Here is a 24,581-nt window from a genome sequence, read left to right on the forward strand (position 1 = left end):
GCTCGTCAGGTCCCAAATACCATTCGTCTTCATTCACTCCTATTTAATACGCTCACACACGCTTGCTGGAAGTCCAAGTCCTTTTTCTATTTCTTTATGTTCCATAAGATTTTATTATTCATTTTGTTGCAGATGTATACATATATTGTAGTAAGTGAATTTTGTACATCTTTTCTCTCTCAACAGGCAGCAGAAAGAATAGAACTTGACAGTAATGAGTAAGTATTATTATAAAACTATGTTTCTTGGATGATAAAGAAAAAATATACATATTGATAGTAAATAGACATGTATAGAGATCTGTCCATAAAAGCTTCTTTATATATTTTTTTCAATTACTGGAGGGACTGTTTGTTTTAAACTAAGCGTATATTGGATGTTTTGATTTATTATGCAAAATACAACTGTTTGTTCTCAAGAAAGGTTAGTTATAATGAAATTCTTAAGATTTTAGGCAAATAAAAGACTTAATGCTAGTGATGGGTTCTTGTTCCATGGAACTGGAGCTATCCTTCCCTTTTTTAAATCAAACCTGATAACCTTCCATTTTCTAGGCACTGTGTGTCCATTACAGTTTTAGTGCTTCCCCATGAAAATACAATAATAGTAATCAAGTAAACAGGATTGCAATTACAAAGTTTATCAGTGTTCATAATTGTTTAATACAATAGGTTGGTAGACAGCAACCGCCCAGGGAGGTACTACCGTCCTGCCAAGTGAGTGTAAAACGAAAGCCTGTAATTGTTTTACGTGATGGTAGGATTGCTGGTGTCCTTTTTTCTGTCTCATAAACATGCAAGATTTCAGGTACGTCTTGCTACTTCTACTTACACTTAGGTCACACTACACATACATGTACAACAAGCATATATATATACACACCTCTGGGTTTTCTTCTATTTTCTTTCTAGTTCTTGTTCTTGTTTATTTCCTCTGATCTCCATGGGGAAGTGGAACAGAATTCTTCCTCCGTAAGCCATGCGAGTTGTAAGAGGCGACTAAAATGCCGGGAGCAAGGGGCTTGTAACCCCTTCTCCCATATAAATTACTAAATTTAAAAAGAGAAACTTTCATTTTTCTTTTTGGGCCACCCTGCCTTGGTGGGATATGGCCGGTTTGTTGAAAAAAAAAAAAATCACCTGTATATGATGTTTCAACTTTCATTTACTATTATCATTATTATTAGAAGCACAGCATATGTAACTTTTAACTCTTCCTTATCACTAATTTCTTGCTGCTTATGTTATAGTCCATGAATGCTAATATTGATCTTGATCTAAATCTCTATGATCTCTAATAATCAGCTTACTGGAAAAACTTTCTCAGATATTGGTTCAAGTAAATTCACTGAAACTAAAGAAATTATGATAACAAGACAAAATGGCTTTCCAGTCCCAAATGCTGAAACAGTAAGCTAAAAAACTTCCTCTTGACTCTTAAGATCAGACTTTACCAGCAAAATAAAAGATGTGGGACTCTTTAGCAGAAGATTCTAAAAGTTCTCTCTTTCTGCCAACTATTTCATGCATAGTTTAAAATCACCTCTTGAATTTCAAGTAAATTTATGGGCCAAAAGCTTATACCTCACATCCATATACAAGTGTTGGTACAACTATATTGCCTTAACAGATGATTTTTTTCCACAAATACCTCAAGACTCCACCTACCTTTTTCTCCTTGTATTGCATAATACAGTGGACCCCCGCATAGCGAACGCCTTGCATAGCGAACATTCCGCATAGCGAACGCTTTGATCGCTAAAATTTTGCCCCGCATAGTAGACAAAAACCCGCTCAGCGAACTTCGTCCGAGACGCGTCCAATGTGCGGCCTCGGCCAGCCTCACATGTGCCGCCTGTCCCATTGTTTACCAGCTAGCCTCCGCGGTAACATTCAAGCATACACTCGGAATATTTCGTATTATTACAGTGTTTTCGGTTCTGTTTGTTGAAAATAAGTGACCATGGGCCCCAAGAAAGCTTCTAGTGCCAACCCTGTGGTAAAAAGGGTGAGAATTAGTATGGAAATTAAGAAAGATTTTGAAGGGTTTGGGGCTAACCCTGAGAAGCCTATGCCAGTTGTGGAATCCATTGTGCCTACTTCAAAAATTAAGGAAATGTGTGCACAGTGGGTTGAACTGCAAACCTTTATGGATGAAAATCACCCTGACACAGCTGTTGCAAGGCGTGCTGGTGACTATTTCAATGACAATGTTATGGCCCATTTTAGACAAATCGTAAAGGAACGGGAGGTACAGAGCTCTATGGACAGAAAGAAGTCCAGTGACTCTGAAGCTGGTCCTAGTGGCATTAAAAGAAGAAGGGAAGTAACCCCGGAAAAGGACTTGCCTCCTCAAGTGTTAATGGAAGGGGATTCCCCTTCTAAACACTAACACTCTCTCTCCCCTCCTCCCATCCCATCAATCATCACCAGATCTTCAATAAAAGTAAGTGTCATGTAATTGTGCATGCCTTTTTCAGTTTGTGTGTACTAAAATTAACATTTTTTTGTGGTAAAAAAAATTTTTTTTCATACTTTTGGGTGTCTTGCACGGATTAATTTTATTTCCATTATTTCTTATGGGGAAAATTAATTCGCATAGCGAACATTTCGCATAACGACCAGCCCTCTTGCACGGATTAAGTTCGCTATGCGGGGGTCCACTGTACTCTACAATTCTTATTATACACAGGGAAGCACCAAATCTATAGGAATAATGAATCATACAGTACTTGAAGAATGAGAGGCAATCAGGTTCAATCCAAGGAAGGGTAGGTTTAGCTCCAACTCCTCTGATCAAGAATCTTTTACCAGCATCAAATTCAAATTCAAATTCAAAGTTTATTCTCTATAAGGATTACAATGCTGAGTTTACAGAATTTGGTTATTGTGTGGTTTACATGTAGTAAAATAATAATTACAGAGTGTACCACTAGAACACCTAGCATGGCTAGGCATTTCGGGCAGACTTAAATTAAATCTTAAGTTTAAAATATTACAAAGGAATCACCTGAAGGAATAATATTGTGCTCTACTAGTGAATACTACTTTTTCTTCTTTATTCTTTTAGGTATATGGCTGATAGTGACCAGGAGATGGAGCCTAAGATAATTTCAAGAGAGAGCAATGCAAATGTATCTCCTGCTGCCATTTCTGCCCCACAGTCAGATGTTTCAATAACTTTTGGATATTCTTCACAATCAGAAGCTGAATCACTGTATGTAGGAAATATGAGTAGCATGGCTGCTCAGCAGCAGTGCCTCAAATCTCATAACAGCAGAAAACATCTTAAAGAGAATACTGGGAGTGAAATGCAGACTACTAAATTCAGCTTTTCCAATGATTCATTTTTAGAACAGGATGAAACGCAAAAAAATAAAGACTTGTTTGAAACTCTTGAACAGAATCACACATGTTCCAGGTTTAAATATAAAAATCTTTCAAAAAAAGTAAAGAAGAAAATGACACCTAGAATAATACATACAGTCTCTCACAGTATAAAGAACAACTCAGATAGTGCATTCTTTGAAGCAACACCTCGAGATAATTTGATATTAGTTCAACAGCAACTCCCAAATCCTTGCATTAAAGATAGTAATGTGCTGGATATTTATAACAGAAATACAAGTGAAAGTGTATTTGAAATGCCTCTCTTTGATCTTTCTCTTTCACCTATTTTAGGTTCAAGCCCAATAAATGAAGCCAATATCATGGATCATGCTGTACCAGAGAGAAATTTGAATGAAGATGTGATGTCAAAAACTGACATAAAAGATTCTTTGGAAAAAGAGAACAGTGATTTAACAGTGAACAAAGATAATGAGGTAAATGTAGCAAATGATCTTCGTTTGCACAATTCAGATCGTTTAGCTAGTGAAGCAGATTCTGTTTATTCTATTTGTCCTCAAGGTAATATTGCAATAACTGATGATGCAAATGAAGAGAGTAAATGTATGTTAAATAATAGAGCTACTGATGAAATTATAAATGTCATACAAGACATTGATAATATTGAAAAATTTACAGTGGTTCCTGAGACAGTATTAGATGCAGGTTGTGATGTTAGCTGTATGACTGATGATGAACTTCAGCCTAAAGAGTTTTTAAATCCGGTTAATGAGCTGTTGCGTGTTGTGCCTTTGATACCTGTCAGTATGGAGAATGGGAATACTCAAATCAGAGATGTTCAGTCAGTATTTAACAAAGAACCAGAAATAAAGAACATGAGTAGTTCAATAACAAATTGCAAATCTAATTCAAGTGACATTTCATCCACTGTCATTCCAGCAAAAGATGGACAAACCCACAGTTTGGGAAATATGAGTGGATCAGATATGAAGGAGAGAGAATCAAGTAATCCTTGTCCACCATTAGGAAGACCTGTGTTCAAGGTTCCTTTTAAAAAGGTCTTGGAATCACCAATAGTTGGTTACCCTGTTAACAGGAAGAACATTACCTCCACTCCTAAAGGTATATATCAAGGTAAAGTTATAAAGAAAGACTTTAACAAATATGGACAAGGATGTTTCTCAGGTAGTGAAGAACATTCTGATGTCTCCAAAGGAAGGAAAAAGGAGATACTTCTTGCTGGTCATAATTTTGCTTGTGGACAAGAGAACCTACCTGTTTCACACAATAAGTACCCCAAAACAGAAGCATCTTCTGTGGGATTTGATGTATCCTCTATTTCAAAACAGAAGCTTGTTTTTAAGCCAAGTTTCTTACAAAAATTAAATGTTTTTAAAATACCAACTACCAATCAAAAAAACAGTCAAAAACTTACCAGTGTCTCTGATTGCTTACAGATAGCAGAAATTTTTTCAAGTAAAACTGAGGAAAATATCTCAACTGAAGGTAATGAAAGGAAAGGAACTCAATCTGCATTTTCTCACATTCTCAAGAAACCAAATTTTGTCAAAACTACTTCATTACAAAAGCTTCAAAACTGTTCAGAAGATAAAAACACACACTATAATGTCTCCAAAGCAAAAAAGAAATCAGTTTCTACATGTGATATTCTTGCCTCAGACAAAGTTGAAGATATTGATCCAAAAGACTCAAAGGAGAAAATGAATGAGTTTTCGTGTTTACATGCTACAGATGACACTGAAGTAGAAGATGCATTCATGACAAAAGCCACAAGCCATAGTGTTATAAATGAAGTGGTCGATGAAACAGATAAAGAAAATCCATCTGAAACAGTTAAGGAAGACAGTTTAGAGTTGAACAGAATGTTAGAATACAAGAAAAGAAAAGCCACTAAGACTGATTTTGTGGATGGCTTTTGTTCAGGCCTGTGGAAGAAATCTAATGTGCACCAGACATCAACAAAGAGCATGTACAAGAAGAGGAAGAATGAAGAGAACATAAATAAAAAAGGGAATTCAGTAAAAGAAAAGAAAGCAAAGAAAAATAATAAAGGAGGAAAACCTTCACTTGGAGCAAAAGATGTCAAGACAAAACAAATTATTGTAAAGAAAAATATATCTAAAGAAAAAAAGAAAAAAGTTGAGAAAAGTAAAAAAATATATAATAAGAATGGGAAGGGTGCAAAGGAACTTCATCCTATCACAGATCTGACAGGCAGTACAAAAGAAATAAAGGTGAAGGAAGCTAGAGAAAAAACTAAACAATTACCGGTATATAATGCAGACAACACAGAATCCTCAGCAAGTTTATCCCAGGTAGGTGGATGCTGTTTTGTGTTTTTAAAACTGCCAAATGAGATAGCACCCCTTCAAGAGAGGAGCCTTGATGCCATTGAAGGATTCTTTATGCAGTGAACTGAAGCTACCCTTCCTTTCCTTGGATCAGACCTGATTATTTCCTGTTCCAAGGTGCTGTATTTATTTATTTTTTTATTTATTAATTTGAACATGATACAGTGAAGTACAAAGGAATACAGTTAATACAGTGCAACATGCCAAAGCCCCTTGTATGCAGAGCATTATTGTATGATCCCAACAAGCCTAGAGATTCTGATGAATATAATAATATGAATGGAGATTTGGAGACTGATTCTTAGTAGGCATAATAGGTTTACAACATTTGAGGGCAGCTCAGTTTATTGGATCAAGAGCCCTTCATCAACATTAATGCATTGTTAAGGTGCAATACATGATACCATACCTGTACTTTTCACTCTTTGTTGCTCAGATCACGCAATAGTACAATGCCTGCACTCTAAAGGAGGGGTTTGGGATATTGGCAGTTTGGATGGATATATTGTGTATTGTTATACGTATATACTTCTAAACTGTTGTATTCTGGGCACCTCTGCAAAAAGAGTGATTATGTGTGAGTGAGGTGAAAGTATTGAATGATGATGAAAGTATTTTCTTTTTGAGTCACCCTGCCTTGGTGGGAGACAGCCAACTTGTTGAAAAAAAAAATGTTTTTTCTTCTATATAAACCTTTTTAAGTAAAGAACATACAAACAGTACTTGCATTCTATATCCTCAATAATAATATTTTAACCTTATTTTTTGGCATATAAGGTGCAAGAGCATATAAGATGACGTTTCCAAGCATTTGTAACAAAATTAGTAAACAACTGCTAAAGTATAACCCAAAGCCTACTCTTGACCCTGAGCATATAAGGCCCAGGGTGATTTTCAAAGATTTGTGGGGAAAAAAAGTGCACCTTATATGCCAGAAAATACAGTATTCACTTGCCCAAACTTTTTATAAGGTAAAATCTACTTACAGGCATGTGGAACACAGTGCATACTTGGTGGTGATGCAGAATTATTTGAAGCCTTGGATTACATATCTGCCTCTTGTGAGATTTGCTTCACACTCTTATATAGGTAAGATTATTATTTTTTATTTTGTGCGAGGTGCTAAGCTCGTGTGGGTCATTCAGAATAAAACGGTGGAGGCTCCATCCTTTACCTGCTAATTGGGAGTCAAACATACTACTTAACTGTGCTCACCAGACAAGCAAAAGAACAACAAAATAATTCTTTGAATTTGCATAACATTTTATTTACTGTACGTTATTATTTAATAGCGACTAATGTTTTTTCATTACCAATACACATGTGGTGTATGCTTTTTCATAATTTATGAATACTTCATAGCTTGTAAGCTGAATAATAAATTATACTATCAAATTTTATCATCATAACTGATAGAGATGGTTCTACTCAACTGCGTGAGCGAGTGGGAGGTAGTGTGCGACATCAAGGAAGTGGCCAAGTGACTGGCTTTGCTCTTAGAATTGTGTGGGAAGCAGAGACAGCACCGCCTGGTCACCTGCTGCCACAAAGTCATCTTGATGAAGGTGATATGCCTTGTGTCATTGTGATATTCAGACTCTATCTCAAAATCTTTACTGTACTTCCTAAGTACAGTGGAACCTCAGTTTTCATCATTAATTCATTCTAGAAAGTCTGACGAAAACCGAATTCGATGAAAACCGAAGCAATATTTCCCGTAAGAAATGTAAAACCAAGTAATCCATTCCAGACACCCAAAAGTATTAACAGAAAATACCCTCTACCACCCTGTACCACCATCACTACCACCCTCTACCACCATCACTACCACCCTCTACCACCATCACTACCACCATCGCTACCACCCTCTACTACTATCACTACCATCCTCTGCCACCATCACTACCTCCCTCTACCGATGAGAAACAAAGCCAGACTGACTCAGAATGTGTGCGATCCTTTGTGTGGGCGTGGACAGACACGTTCAGTACAGCGGACCACTGTCAACTCAACAAAAACTGAGGTAATGAACAAAAACTGGGACAAAATTTTGATGAAAAAAAGTCGTCAAAAACCGAATTAGATGAAAACCAGGGCAAACGAAAACCGAGGTTCCACTGTACTGGTATAGTACACTGTTTTATACTAATTTTTCTCAATAGGGATTATGTAATGGTGAATGCATTTCTTTGGTAGAAAATGGCTGCTATGGTTTAAAAAAAAACATTCCTTTTATATTCATAAAGTAATCCCTCAACATTTGTGGCTTCCAAATTCACTAAATTTGACAGATTGCAAATTTTTCTTTTGAATAAAGCTGTACTGGTACACATTCCTTTATCCGAAACCCTTGGGGCCAGTAGTGTTTCGAATTTCAGAATTTTTCAAATTTCAGAATGAAGGTGAGGTCTAGGAGAGCACCCCATAATCAAACATTAACACTGCAACAAAAATTTATGAATACTCACACTAAGTGGATAAATAAAGACTACAAATACTACTACGGTTTATTTATAGAGTAATATATTGATAAATGAAATAATGGTATAATTATAGACCAGGAACGCGATTCTCAAGTGATGAAGCAGCACCATGACAGACGGCATTTTTAAAGACTTAACTCTTGACACATTTTCACCATATTGTCTATGGGGACTTTTTCACCTGTGTTCACAATGTCATCATCATCATCACTACCATTCTCATGCTTATTTGTATTTAACATAATTTTTTTAAATCATAAACAGTGGTAGTTCCAACACCACATTCTTCAGCAAGACGCCGTGCTGATACACCACGATCAAGCTTTCTACAGTAACTACTTTATGCATTATTGATAACATCAGATGCTTCCTTTTCTGTTTCTCACTGTCCCATAGGGGTACATGTATCTGCAGCTCTTTTTGACATTTTCACAGTGAAATTAAACAGTCACAAAATAAAAAGAAAAACAAAATATCAGCAAACAGCAGACGCAAGTGTGAACACTACAAACGCTGAGACACAACTGATGCCTGCCACTCTGGCTGTCAGTGACTGACGCTCCACACTCCATGAAAAAACTTTGGTTTTTGGAACTTTTCAAATTTCAGAATTTCGGATAAAGGAATGTGGACCTGTAGTATATCATACTTAAAAAATCATATTCACAGCTGTGTAGGTCTTTCACATGTGTTTCATATATGGTAAATGCAGCAGATATGAAGAAAAAATTAATTTATTTCATGTAATGTACAAGTGTTAATACTGTACAGGTTAATTTCACTTATTCTTTTATATGATCGAGGTGTATAAATGGAAAACAGGAATAAGTAAAGGGAATGTAAATAGCGTGCTGAAAATTTCCAGCCAAGACAGGACTCGCAGCAATGGTTTCAAGTTGGAAAAATTCAGATTCAGGAAGGATATAGGAAAGCACTGGTTTGGTAATAGAGTTGTGGATGAGTGGAACAAATTCCCAAGTCCAGTTATTGAGGCTAAAACGTTGTGTAGTTTTAAAAATAGGTTAGATAAATACATGAGTGGGTGTGGGTGGGTGCGAGTTGGACCTGACTAGCTTGTGCTGCTGGGTCTGGTGCCGTGCTCCTTCCTTGAGTGGAGGTGACCAGACTGGGTGGCAATATAATTAGGTATTCCAGAGTAACTGTTACTCATAAATACATGTTGGGTCCTATAGCCCCATAACAGTAGGTCACTGGGCTAATCCTGGAGGGGGGAGGGGGACATGGACCTGCTCTGCATGGGTCAGTAGGCCTGTTGCAGTGTTCCTTCTTTCTATGTTCTTATGTTCTTAAAATAAGTAAGGAACTTGTGGCTCGGGGTGAGACAGCAGCCTATGTTAGGAATATTATTGTGGTAATGAATTTGTGTTATATTATACTGGATATATTAGGAGGGAAAGAAAAGATTAGAGATAGTGGTGCTGACAGTTACTACAACAGGTACAGCTTCTTAAAAATCCTATTTGAATGATCCTTCACAGGATAGGCCAACATCATCACATCATATGCATATCATTGTTATTCATAGTACTGTACATGCAGTATTGTACATGACATTAAAAGTTCATTTAATTTTTTTTTTTTTTTAACAAGTCGGCCGTCTCCCACCGAGGCAGGGTGACCCAAAAAAGAAAGAAAATCCCCAAAAAGAAAATGCTTTCATCGTCATTCAACACTTTCACCACACTCACACATAATCACTGTTTTTGCAGAGGTGCTCAGAATACAACAGTTTAGAAGCATATACGTATAAAGATACACAACATATCCCTCCAAACTGCCAATATCCCAAACCCCTCATTTAAAGTGCAGGCATTGTACTTCCCATTTCCAGGACTCAAGTCCGACTATATGAAAATAACCGGTTTCCCTGAATCCCTTCACTAAATATTACCCTGCTCACACTCCAACAGATCGTCAGGTCCCAAGTACCATTCGTCTCCATTCACTCCTATCTAACACGCTCACGCACGCTTGCTGGAAGTCCAAGCCCCTTGCCCACAAAACCTCCTTTACCCCCTCTCTCCAACCCTTTCGAGGATGACCCCTACCTCGCCTTCCTTCCCCTATAGATTTATATGCTTTCCATATCATTCTACTTTGATCCATTCTCTCTAAATGACCAAACCACCTCAACAACCCCTCTTCTGCCCTCTGACTAATACTTTTATTAATTCCACACCTTTTCCTAATTTCCACACTCCGAATTTTCTGCATAATATTTACACCACACATTGCCCTTAGACAGGACATCTCCACTGCCTCCAACCATCTCCTCGCTGCTGCATTTACCACCCAAGCTTCACACCCATATAAGAGTGTTGGTACTACTATACTTTCATACATTCCCTTCTTTGCCTCCATAGATAACGTTTTTTGACTCCACATATACCTCAATGCACCACTCACCTTTTTTCCCTCATCAATTCTATGATTAACCTCATCCTTCATAAATCCATCCGCCGACACGTCAACTCCCAAGTATCTGAAAACATTCACTTCTTCCATACTCCTCCTCCCCAATTTGATATCCAATTTTTCTTTATCTAAATCATTTGATGCCCTCATCACCTTACTCTTTTCTATGTTCACTTTCAACTTTCTACCTTTACACACATTCCCAAACTCATCCACTAACCTTTGCAATTTTTCTTTAGAATCTCCCATAAGCACAGTATAATCAGCAAAAAGTAACTGTGTTAATTCCCATTTTGAATTTGATTCCCCATAATTTAGTCCCACCCCTCTCCCAAACACCCTAGCATTTACTTCTTTTACAACCCCATCTATAAATATATTAAACAACCATGGTGAAATTACACATCCCTGTCTAAGACCTACTTTTACCGGGAAGTATTCTCCCTCTCTTCTACACACCCTAACCTGAACCTCACTATCCTCATAAAAACTCTTTACAGCATTTAGTAACTTACCTATTCCATATACTTGCAACATCTGCCACATTGCTCCCCTATCCACTCTATCGTATGCCTTTTCTAAATCCATAAATGCAATAAAAACTTCCCTTCCTTTATCTAAATACTGTTCACATATATGCTTCAATGTAAACACTTGATCTACACATCCCCTACCCACTCTGAAACCTCCTTGCTCATCCGCAATCCTACATTCTGTCTTACCTCTAATTCTTTCAATTATAACCCTACCGTACACTTTTCCTGGTATACTCAATAAACTTATTCCTCTATAATTTTTACAATCTCTTTTGTCCCCTTTCCCTTTATATAAAGGGACTATACATGCTCTCCGCCAATCCCTAGGTACCTTCCCCTCTTTCATACATTTATTAAACAAAAGTACCAACCACTCCAACACTATATCCCCCCCTGCTTTTAACATTTCTGTCATGATCCCATCAGTTCCAGCTGCTTTACCCCCTTTCATTCTACGTAATGCCTCGCGTACCTCCCCCCACACTTACATTCTGCTCTTCTTCACTCCTAAAAGATGGTATACCTCCCTGACCAGTGCATGAAATTACCGCCTCCCTTTCTTCCTCAACATTTAAAAGTTCCTCAAAATATTCTCGCCATCTACCTAATACCTCCCTCTCCCCATCTACTAACTCCCCTACTCTGTTTTTAACTGACAAATCCATACTTTCCCTAGGCTTTCTTAACTTGTTTAACTCACTCCAAAATTTTTTTCTTATTTTCATTAAAATTTCTTGACAGTGCCTCTCCCACTCTATCATCTGCTCTCCTTTTGCACTCTCTCACCACTCTCTTCACCTTTCTTTTACTCTCCATATACTCTGCTTTTCTTATAACACTTCTGCTTTGTAAAAACCTCTCATAAACTAACTTTTTCTCATTTATCACGCCCTTTACTTCATCATTCCACCAATCACTCCTCTTTCCACCTGCCCCCACCCTCCTATAACCACAAACTTTTGCCCCACATTCTAATACTGCATTTTTAAAACTATTCCAACCCTCTTCAACCCCCCCACTACTCATCTTTGCACTAGCCCACCTTTCTGCCAATGGTCGCTTTTATCTCCCCTGAACTTCCTCCTCCCTTAGTTTATACACTTTCACCTCCCTCTTACTTGTTGTTGCCACCTTCCTCTTTTCCCATCTACCTCTTACTCTAACTGTATCTACAACTAAATAATGATCCAATATATCTGTTGCCCCCTCTATAAACATGTACATCCTGGAGTCTACCCATCAACCTTTTATCCACCAATACATAATCTAACAAACTACTTTCATTACGTGCTACATCATACCTTGTATATTTATTTATCCTCTTTTTCATATTATTATTATTATAATCAAGGGGGAAGCGCTAAACCCAGAGAATTATACAGCGCCTGGGGGGGGGGGATGTGGAAGGAGTTCAGGCTTAATTTGGGAAACTGGAGCACAGATCCAATTCCCTAAATCAAGAGCCTCTCACCAACATCAAGGAACCTTCCTTGAGGGGCTCTTTTTCATAAAATACGTATTACTTATTACCAAATCTCTTTCTACACATAGCTCAATTAAAGGCTCCCCATTTACATTTACCCCTGGCACCCCAAAATTACCTACTACTCCCTCCATAACATTTTTACCCGCTTTAGCATTGAAATCCCCAACCACCATTACTCTCACACTTGATTCAAAGCTCCCCATGCATTCACTCAACATTTCCCAAAATCTTTCTCTCTCCTCTACACTTCTTTCTTCTCCAGGTGCATACACGCTTACTATAACCCACTTTTCACATCCAATCTTTATTTTACTCCACATAATCCTTGAATTAATACATTTATAGTCCCTCTTTTCCTGCCATAGCTTATCCTTCAACATTATTGCTACTCCTTCTTTAGCTCTAACTCTATTTGAAACCCCTGACCTAATCCCATTTATTCCTCTCCATTGAAACTCTCCCACCCCCTTCAGCTTCGTTTCACTTAAAGCCAGGACATCCAGCTTCTTCTCATTCTTAACATCCACAATCATCTCTTTCTTATCATTTGCACAACATCCACGCACATTCAGACTTCCCAACACGTACAGTAGAGTATTTTGCAGTTTCTCTGTTTGATAGGACCTCTAGGAACATATTTACTAAGAATAATCAAGGGATTACTATACATGGGATACTGTTTTTTATTGCTTTAGAACCATATCTATGTTAGTCAGTGTTTACTTGCAAAATTATAGAATTTAAATTTATTCATCTTTCAAAGAGCTGCCAGTGCAAAGCAGTCAGTCATCATTACCACTCAGTAACCAGGAGAAAAGCTCTGTTGAGTCAAATGTTGCAGGGAACTCAGTCACAAATGTTGACAAGTATGAAGCAAAAACTCAGGATGGATTCACAGTCAACCTTAGCACTCCTGGTAAAGAGAAAAAAAATGCTAAGGAAACTGTTGCTGTTTACAAAATTTTAATTAATGCAACTTCAAACAAAGTGAAAGTTAGGTAGGTAATCGATTTTTTTAATTCAGCTTTAGCACTTTATATAAACATAGTCTAAATAATGCTCAGTATCATGTAATTGTTAACACAAAAGAATTTAACTCAAATTAGTTTCTCTTTAGTTTTTTAATAATTTTTACAAAGCCATTTATTTAATATCAGTAAGTTGCTTCAAGAAATATCTATAACAGTAATAATTAACACATTGGCTGATCAGTGTTGGAGTAATATATTACATTCACGTTCTGATTGTTTAGGTCAATGATCAGCACCATGATGACCAGTCAGACCCGAAAAATCAGCTTTGATGCCCAGGAATCCATTACATATCTGATGGAGAAATTTGATATAGATCATAAAGAGGGTAAGTAAGAAGCTCTGAGGTGAAGAGCTTCTAAAGGCTGAGGACTTCTTAACAATACAGGGACTGCCATATCCTTGGGTCTAGTTTGCATAGTTTTATTTATCTGCAGTTAACCCTGGCCTGAAAATAACCCTTAAATTTGCTTAATAATGACATAAAATTGCAAAAGTAATGATGATGTCAGTTTTTCAAAGTCTGAAAGAAGTCGTAAAGTGCTTCCCATCAGTGGGTAATTTATCAATTAAACTTTATTATAGGTATGTATATAAACGAAAAATTACTTAAATATAGGGTTCGCTACTATCCGCTGTTTCAGGTATCCACGGTAGGTCCTGGAATGTATACCCTGCTGATATGGGGGTCCTACTGTACATCCATATTAAAAAAAAAATGTACATATTGAAGTTTCATCGGGACAACAGGAAGAGTAAAGTTTACTTTACTTTACTGTGCTTTACTTTACTCTCTTTTGCTACGTAGAATAAAAAAATAAGATGAGCACTCTATTTTGGACTCATGTTAAGGCTCTGGTTTGGACATGTAGAGAGGATGGAATGAAATAGAATGACTTCAAAAGTGTATAAATCTGTAGTGGAAGGAAGGTGGGGTAGGGGTCGGCCTAGGAAAGGTTCGAGGGAGAGGGTAAAGGAGGTTTTCTGTGCGAGGGGCTTGGACTTCCAGCAAGCGTGCGTGAGTGTGTTGGGAGCAAATGGAGACAAATGGTTTTTTAGGACTTGACGTGCTGTTGGAGTGTAAGCAAGATAACATTTATAAAGGAATTCAGGGAAACCAGCAGGCCAGACTTGAGTCCTGGAGATGGAAAATACAGTGCCAGCACTCAGAAGGAGAGGTGTTAATATTGCAGTTTTATAACTGTAGTGTAAGCACGCCTCTGGCAAGACAGTGATGGAGTGAATGATGATGGAAGTTTTCATTTTTCAGACCACCCTGCCTTGGTGGGAAACAGCCGATGTGTTAATAAATAAAATAAAATAATTAAGGCTTCTTCAGCAACTTGAGTTTGTTCAAGGTTGCTGATGATGGCCTTAAGGTGAATCTGAAATATACCATACTCGTCTTATCATCACCGTGTTGTTGTTGATGTTGTTAGTGTGACTTTGTAAATGGTCCAAGTTGGACCGAAACGTCGTCGTAAGCTCCTCCTCTCTCCTATGTGTGGGTTATTTGTGTATTATAAGGTAAGTGATTGTGTGGAGAAGTTTGGTGTCAACCACAAGAAGCTTAATTTTGATCACTAGGAGTGTAAGTAGAGAAATGTTTTCATAAGGAGCACAAGCAAAGTAATTGTAAAGTTTGAAGTTAAATGCAAGAAAGGTAAGTATTCTTGTGAAGTTTATTATAGATCACATGGAGAGTAAGCAGTGAAATTTGATGTAGATTGCATGGAGTTTAGTTTCATTCTTGAATTAGGGGACCTCAACTAGCCACAGACTACCTGTCCCATTCTGTCAATGCTCTTCTGAAAATTCAACTAGAGAATGAGTGATGATAAATGAGTTCTTTGGATCACAGTCTTGGTGGGAAATGACATGAATTTGAAAAATTAAGTGTTCATTAAACCTAACTTTTTTATATTGATTGTAAGACTTTTAGAAGTAAATTAGTAATAAAAATGACTTTCAACAAGTAGGATAATTGTACTAGTGTCTTAAATATAATTAAGGATTAGAATTAGTCTGCCCGAAATGCTCATGCATTCTAGTGGCTTTCTTGACAATATTTTATTACATGTAAAATACACATCATACTGTACAAAGAAATAAAGGATTCGATTCATTTACAGTTATTGGTTCCTGGGTGTTACTGGACCCCAAAATTGGCGGTTGGTTGCTCAATCCTGATCACCCTCCTATTACATTCATGCAGACAGCACTTGTTTTGCAGGCTCCTTTACCTAAGGTAAACTATCCAAAATTGAGAAATATGCAAATAAAGTTAGGATCTGTTACTTCTGTACACTGTGTGTGCTATTGTATAATTTCACTCTTTATTACCTTTGTATTAATTTTACTGGATGGGTCAAGTATTACATGATTTTAATAAAACCTTCAATACAAATTGAAGAATGTGTATATTGTAGTACCATATTAATTCACATTTATATAGCAAAATGAAAATTAGTTAACATTAATTTTAAAAACAGTTTGAGTATTTTCACCAACTTAAGAAAAAAATTGTCTTTCGTAATATGCATTTATAGGTCAGTGTTGGCCACCAGGATGATGTGTTGTGCAGTGATTTAGAATCCCTGAGTTGTATCACACAGATCCTGCATTCACAGTTGCGCCAAAATAGACTTTGGACTATTTTCCTTCACTTGGAAATGAGGATTGTGCCAACTCTTGCAGGTGAGATGTTGTTGAGATGTTTTTTAATTCAAAATAGTTTTTGCTATAACTTTTACTGCTCTAACTTCTTTCCTACTGGGAAAATTTTTACCTAAATTTTCACATACTCTGCTTTTATAATCTCTATTGTTACCCAGTCACACTTCAGTGTGTAAATAGGAAGTACAGTACTGCATGTACTCTTACTGGATTAAAAGATATACTGCTGTATTGGATATTTGATAGTCACACTGGGTTCAAAATAGAATTAACTAAACCAAATTGAATGTTGTACTGTACCTAATACTGTATAGTATTAGAACCTTATACTGCAGCTGTAACCTTTCTTAATCCATATTTAAGTCCTTTTTGTTTCATTCTGTTGTTTATCCATATTAACTGGGTTCCTATATGTTTAGCATTTATTCCTCTCAGGATTTTTTTATGACTTTTGGCATGGAATGCTATAAATATTAAATGTTGCAATAAAGGGATTAATTTTTTGCTTTTGTGACTTTTTTAAGCTGCTTTGCATGTGCTTGCTGACTTTTTTGTGCACTTGTGTTCTTATGTGACCTAGCAATGGAGATTCGAGGCATCAGAGTGAACAAGGAGGTATTGAAGGAGAGAGGACATATGCTTAAGGTAGGAAATAGGGTATTTTAATTTTTCTATTTATCAGAAAATATGTCATATTTCTTGGGCAATTGCTGTATACTGGTGATTAATATTTATTAATTATAATTGCTCCATCCATATCTTAGAAAGTAAAGAAGATTCAATATTGTATACATATGTACAGCACTGTATATTTTATGCACATACCATTTGTTTTGATAAGTAGAGAAATGAAATTGAACTTTTCTAAAACAGCTAAAAATTCAAGAGGTTGAAAAGCGCTGCCACCAAGTTTCAGGTTCAGTGTTTAACGTCACTTCTCATGCCCAACTGAGGACTGTCCTCTACCAAGAATTGAAGCTAGACATTAAAAATCAAGTGTCCGTTCCTCGCACTGCTGGTGGACAGAAGAGCACCAGTGAAACTGCAGTGAGTCATTTATACTTTGTGTATTTTACGTAGAGGAAAGAACTGGGTTAACAAAAAAAAATTCTAAAGATCCATACATGTACAGTAGTTATACATTTGAAATTATTACATATTGAGTTTGATAATTTTTATACGTATTACAGATTCTATATTGGGCAGTTTAATATAATACGTACAAGGCTCTTGAGAAATCTTCTAAATTTGCAAATCAAATGCATTTTGGGCAAGCTAATCATAAGGCTGCATGTTAACGTGAAGATACAGCATACTACATAACCCAAGTTATTTCCTACTTTCTGCTGGAGTTTCCACGAAATGTCAATAGAATATATTTACCATCAGTCATCAACTCATCAGTTTTAGTGAATAGAGCCCAGATCTTAAGATCATGCATAGTAATGTGACACAGGCTGCACATATTTGAATAATAATTACTTGCTTGTTAGTTCTTTTTCCTAGTGGGAAATAATAAACAGTTCTTGAAACTCCTGCAATTTCTTTTATTGTGTACAATTTGATGTACAGTCTTTTTAATGTTTTTTTTTTTTTTTTTTTTTTTTTTAAAAAATTCGGCCGTCTCCCACCGAGGCAGGGTGACCCAAAAAAGAAAGAAAATCCCCAAAAAGAAAATACTTTCATCATCATTCAACACTTTCACCACACTCGCACATTATCACTGTTTTTGCAGAGGTGCTCAGAATACAACAGTCTAGAAGCATACACATATAAAGATACACAACATATCCCTCCAAACTGCCAATATCCCAAACCCCTCCTTTAAAGTGCAGGCATTGTACTTCCCATTTCCAGGACTCAAGTCCGACTATATGAAAATAACCGGTTTCCCTGAATCCCTTCACTAAATATTACCCTGCTCACACTCCAACAGATCGTCAGGTCCCAAGTACCATTCGTCTCCATTCACTCCTATCTAACACGCTCACGCACGCTTGCTGGAAGTCCAAGCCCCTTACCCACAAAACCTCCTTTACCCCCTCTCTCCAACCCTTTCGAGGACGACCCCTACCCCGCCTTCCTTCCCCTATAGATTTATATGCTTTCCATGTCATTCTACTTTGATCCATTCTCTCTAAATGACCAAACCACCTCAACAACCCCTCTTCTGCCCTCTGACTAATACTTTTATTAACTCCACACCTTCTCCTAATTTCCACACTCCGAATTTTCTGCATAATATTTACACCACACATTGCCCTTAAACAGGACATCTCCACTGCCTCCAACCGTCTCCTCGCTGCTGCATTTACCACCCAAGCTTCACACCCATATAAGAGTGTTGGTACTACTATACTTTCATACATTCCCTTCTTTGCCTCCATAGATAACGTTTTTTGACTCCACATATACCTCAACGCACCACTCACCTTTTTTCCCTCATCAATTCTATGATTAACCTCATCCTTCATAAATCCATCCGCCGACACGTCAACTCCCAAGTATCTGAAAACATTCACTTCTTCCATACTCCTCCTCCCCAATTTGATATCCAATTTTTCTTTATCTAAATCATTTGACACCCTCATCACCTTACTCTTTTCTATGTTCACTTTCAACTTTCTACCTTTACACACATTCCCAAACTCATCCACTAACCTTTGCAATTTTTCTTTAGAATCTCCCATAAGCACAGTATCATCAGCAAAAAGTAACTGTGTCAATTCCCATTTTGAATTTGATTCCCCATAATTTAATCCCACCCCTCTCCCAAACACCCTAGCATTTACTTCCTTAACAACCCCATCTATAAATATATTAAACAACCATGGTGACATTACACATCCCTGTCTAAGACCTACTTTTACCGGGAAATAGTCTCCCTCTCTTCTACACACCCTAACCTGAGCCTCACTATCTTCATAAAAACTCTTTACAGCATTTAATAACTTACCACCTATTCCATATACTTGCAACATCTGCCACATTGCTCCTCTATCCACTCTATCATATGCCTTTTCTAAATCCATAAATGCAATAAAAACTTCCCTACCTTTATCTAAATACTGTTCACATATATGCTTCAATGTAAACACTTGATCTACACATCCCCTACCCACTCTGAAACCTCCTTGCTCATCCGCAATCCTACATTCTGTCTTACCTCTAATTCTTTCAATTATAACCCTACCGTACACTTTTCCTGGTATACTCAGTAAGCTTATTCCTCTATAATTTTTACAGTCTCTTTTGTCCCCTTTCCCTTTATATAAAGGGACTATACATGCTCTCCGCCAATCCCTAGGTACCTTCCCCTCTTTCATACATTTATTGAACAAAAGTACCAACCACTCCAACACTATATCCCCCCCTGCTTTTAACATTTCTGTCATGATCCCATCAGTACCAGCTGCTTTACCCCCTTTCATTTTACGTAATGCCTCACGTACCTCCCCCACACTTACATTCTGCTCTTCTTCACTCCTAAAAGATGGTATACCTCCCTGACCAGTGCATGAAATTACTGCCTCTGTTTCTTCCTTAACATTTAAAAGTTCCTCAAAATATTCTCGCCATCTACCTAATACCTCCATCTCCCCATCTACTAACTCCCCTACTCTGTTTTTAACTGACAAATCCATATTTTCCCTTGGCTTTCTTAACTTGTTTAACTCACTCCAAAATTTTTTCTTATTTTCATTAAAATTTCTTGACAGTGCCTCTCCCACTCTATCATCTGCTCTCCTTTTGCACTCTCTCACCACTCTCTTTACCTTTCTTTTACTCTCCATATATTCTGCTCTTCTTATAACACTTCTGCTTTGTAAAAACCTCTCATAAGCTACCTTTTTCTCTTTTATCACACCCTTTACTTCATCATTCCACCAATCACTCCTCTTTCCTCCTGCACCCACCCTCCTATAACCACAAACTTCTGCCCCACATTCTAATACTGCATTTTTAAAACTATTCCAACCCTCTTCAACCCCCCCATTACTCATCTTTGCACTATCCCACCTTTCTGCTAATAGTCGCTTATATCTCGCCCGAACTTCCTCCTCCCTTAGTTTATACACTTTCACCTCCCTCTTACTTGTTGTTGCCACCTTCCTCTTTTCCCATCTACCTCTTACTCTAACTGTAGCTACAACTAAATAATGATCCGATATATCAGTTGCCCCTCTATAAACATGTACATCCTGGAGCCTACCCATCAACCTTTTATCCACCAATACATAATCTAATAAACTACTTTCATTACGTGCTACATCATACCTTGTATATTTATTTATCCTCTTTTTCATAAAATATGTATTACTTATTACCAAATTTCTTTCTACACATAGCTCAATTAAAGGCTCCCCATTTACATTTACCCCTGGCACCCCAAATTTACCTACTACTCCCTCCATAACATTTTTACCCACTTTAGCATTGAAATCCCCAACCACCATTACTCTCACACTTGAGTCAAAACTCCCCACGCATTCACTCAACATTTCCCAAAATCTCTCTCTCTCCTCTACACTTCTCTCTTCTCCAGGTGCATACACGCTTATTATAACCCACTTTTCACATCCAATCTTTATTTTACTCCACATAATCCTTGAATTAATACATTTATAGTCCCTCTTTTCCTGCCATAGCTTATCCTTCAACATTATTGCTACTCCTTCTTTAGCTCTAACTCTATTTGAAACCCCTGACCTAATCCCATTTATTCCTCTCCATTGAAACTCTCCCACCCCCTTCAGCTTTGTTTCACTTAAAGCCAGGACATCCAGCTTCTTCTCATTCATAACATCCACAATCATCTCTTTCTTATCATCTGCACAACATCCACGCACATTCAGACTTCCCACTTTGACAATTTTCTTCTTCTTATTCTTTTTAGTAATCTTTACAGGAAAAGGGGTTACTAGCCCATTGTTCCCGGCATTTTAGTCGACTTTTACAACACGCATGGCTTACGGAGGAAAGATTCTTATTCCACTTCCCCATGGATATAAAAGGAAAATTAATAAGACCAAGAACTATTAAGATAAAATCAAAGAAAACTCAGATGAGTGTGTATGAATAAATGTGTATATGTATGTGTAGTGTGACCTAAGTGTAAGTAGAAGTAGCAAGACATGCCTGTAATCTTGCATATTTATGAGACAGACAAAAGACATCAGCAATCCTACCATCATGTAAAACAATTACAGGCTTTCGTTTTACACTCACTTGGCAGGACGGTAGTACCTCCCTGGGTGGTTGCTGTCTACAGCAAATTGTTAACAAAAAATAAGTCCTGACATGCTGACCTTTTACTTCAGTTGGGACGTTTGGTGAACTTCCATCCTTTGCCGGGTCTTGTGTTACACCACCGCCTCCTGAACAAGCTTAAAACAACGTACATTGATGGTATTATGGCATGGGTGAAGGGATCATATATTAAAGCATCCTGGTGAGAAACCATCTGAACTGTTGGTTGAAAACTTTCATTTCTCTGTACTTATTGAAACTAGTCACTTTTATTGACACCTTGAATGAAAGTACAGTACAGTGGACCCCCGGTTAATGATATTTTTTCATTCCAGAAGTATGTTCAGGTGCCAGTACTGACCGAATTTGTTCCCATAAGGAATATTGTGAAGTAGATTAGTCCATTTCAGACCCCCAAACATACACGCACAAACGCACTTACATAAATACACTTACATAATTGGTTGCATTGGGAGGTGATCGTTAAGCGGGGGTCCACTGTACTAAAGAGACAGAATTATTTTCGTAAGGTATATTATTATTATTATCAGTTTAAGTGATAATTACTAAGGTACAGTATAAGGAAATTTTGTGGAAAATACATAATATAAATTTCTATTACTGAGATGAGTGTAATGATTTTCTACTTAGTAAATGTGAATAACTTAATTTTTTCTTATGAATCTTCTGCTATTGCACATTATTCTTTAGTCACCTGTATTCTTCTTCAGCTTATATTTAAATTTGATATTTAGTGTACCATTTAGTGATAATATCAAGTAATATTCTGTATTGTTAACTCAGGGAACAGACTTCAGCTTCTACTGGTCGAATTCAGTGCCGGAACCCAAACCTCCAGTCTGTTCCAAAATACCCAGTTACTGTTACACTGGACAACACTGGTAATTTTTTTTTTTAATCTTTTCTTAGTACATATTTGAATTAGCAAGTGGCAAAAATATTACTCATGCTCAACTTCGAGGGAATATATTGCATGGTGCTATTTTTATATAGCAGTCTGTATACTGCTGTACATGTATTTGCATAATATACTGGATTCCCTCTCTTTGTATGACATTTGCTTTTGGCTTCATAGGAATTTGTTTAGATATGGTCTAGTTTTATATAATGTACCACCTGTACTCCTTGGAATGCAGGTGAGAAAGATACATGATAATATGCACTTGGAAAATCTTAAAGGAACTAGTCCCAAATCTGCACACAGAAATCACTTTTTTATAAAAGCAAAAGACTTGGCAGGTGGTGCAACATCCCTCAGTGAAAAGCAGGGGTTCCATGTGTATGCTAAGAAACAACACAGTAAGTGTCAGGGGCCCAGAACTGTTCAACTGCCTCCTAGCATACATAAGGATTACTAATAGACCCCTGGCCGTTGGCAAGAGGGAGCTGAACAGGCACCTAAAGTCAGTTCCCAACCAACTGGGCTGTGGTTTGTACGTCGGTTTTTGTGCAGCCAGCAGTAACAGCCTGGTTGATCAGGCCCTGGTCCACCACGAGGCCTTGTCATGGGCCGGGCTGTGGGGGTGGTAACCCCCCCGGAACACCCTCCAAGTACAGTGGTCCCTCGTTGTTCGTAATTAATCCGTTCCTGGAGCCGTTACTATAAACGAAATTTACGATTTACGAATCAACTTTCCCCATAAGAAATAATGTAAATACAATTAATCCGTTCCTGACACCCAGAAGTATTAAAACAAAAATTTTTTTAACATGAAATATGCATGTAGTACATAAACAATACAATGGGAAATGATGAATGAAACATTAACAGCATAACACTTACCTTTATTGGAGATTCTTCTTAGTGTATAGGAGACTGGAGGAGGAGAGAGAGTGGATTGTTTATAGTTTGGAAGGGGAATCCCCTTCCATCAACACCTCAGGTACCATTTGCTTTTCTGGGGTTGCTTCTCTTCTCTGTTTCTTAATGCCACTAGGACCACCTTGAGAGTCACTGGAGTCCTGTCTCACAAAATAACTTTGGAGAGAGCTCTGTTTCTGGCGTCTCTTTAACACTTCCCTAAAATGGCCCAAGACTTTGTCACTGTACATGTTGCCAACCTGGCTTGCAACAACCTTGTTAGGGTGATGTTTCTCCATAAAGCTTTCCATCTTACCCCACATAGTAAAAATCTCTTTAATTTCTGAAGAAGGCACCTTCTTCCATCTCTCTTCCTCCTCCTCTGCAGCAAGATTCTGAGCTGCGATGTGTTGCTCTTCCTGCTGAAGCTCTTGCAGCTCCTCAGTGGTGAGCTCTTCATTGTGGTCTTCCACCAATTCTTCCACATCCTCCAAACTCACATCCAACCCCATGAAACTCCCCAGTGCCACAATTGATTTTACAACAGACATAGGCTCATTAGGGTCAGTCCCAAATTCTTCAAAATCCCTCTTGTCGACACAATCTGGCCACAATTTTCTCCAGGCAGAGTTCAAAGTCCTGGTAGTCACTCCCTCCCAAGCCATACCTATAAGGGTTATGCAGTGGAGGATGCTGAAGTGTTCTCTCCAAAATTCCCCTAGGGTCAAGTGAGTGTCTGTGGTCACAGTCAAGCACCTGTGAAACATTGCTTTTGTGTAGAGTTTTTTAAAGTTTGCAATAACCTGCTGGTCCATGGGTTGGAGGAGAGGAGTGGTATTCGGGGGCAAGAACTTTACTGTGATGAACCCAAACTCCTCGAAAATTAGGTCATCCAAGTTTGGAGGATGAGCAGGTGCATTGTCCATTACTAGCACGCACTTGAGATCCAATTTCTTTTCCAGGAGATACTCCTTCACACTAGGGCCAAACACTTCATAAAACCACTTGACGAAAATTTCCCTCGTGACCCATGCCTTACTATTAGATTTCCAAAACACACACAATTTACTCTTCCTAACATTGTTTTTCCTGAACACTCTGGGATTTTCATAATGGTACACTAGTAATGGCTTCACTTTGAA

At 37.6% G+C, this 24,581-nt stretch overlaps 1 protein-coding gene across 1 annotated transcript in view; it reads left to right on the forward strand.

Annotated features, from left to right (window-relative positions):
• The first annotated feature begins 71 nt into the window (after positions 1-71).
• LOC128706076 (uncharacterized) overlaps positions 72-24,581 on the forward strand; it is a 34,161-nt gene continuing 9,651 nt past the window's right edge. The window contains exons 1-12 of the mRNA XM_070081743.1: positions 72-218; positions 3,070-5,683; positions 6,708-6,808; positions 7,136-7,284; positions 13,424-13,658; positions 13,913-14,019; positions 15,824-15,939; positions 16,241-16,388; positions 16,948-17,012; positions 17,241-17,414; positions 21,689-21,819; positions 22,422-22,519. Coding sequence (XP_069937844.1) covers positions 97-218; positions 3,070-5,683; positions 6,708-6,808; positions 7,136-7,284; positions 13,424-13,658; positions 13,913-14,019; positions 15,824-15,939; positions 16,241-16,388; positions 16,948-17,012; positions 17,241-17,414; positions 21,689-21,819; positions 22,422-22,519 — 4,060 coding nt within the window. The 5' untranslated portion in view covers positions 72-96. The remainder of the gene's footprint in view (positions 219-3,069; positions 5,684-6,707; positions 6,809-7,135; positions 7,285-13,423; positions 13,659-13,912; positions 14,020-15,823; positions 15,940-16,240; positions 16,389-16,947; positions 17,013-17,240; positions 17,415-21,688; positions 21,820-22,421; positions 22,520-24,581) is intronic.

The sequence above is a fragment of the Cherax quadricarinatus genome, unplaced genomic scaffold, assembly GCF_038502225.1.
Source record: "Cherax quadricarinatus isolate ZL_2023a unplaced genomic scaffold, ASM3850222v1 Contig3942, whole genome shotgun sequence".
In the NCBI taxonomy this organism is placed as follows: Eukaryota; Metazoa; Arthropoda; class Malacostraca; order Decapoda; family Parastacidae; genus Cherax; species Cherax quadricarinatus.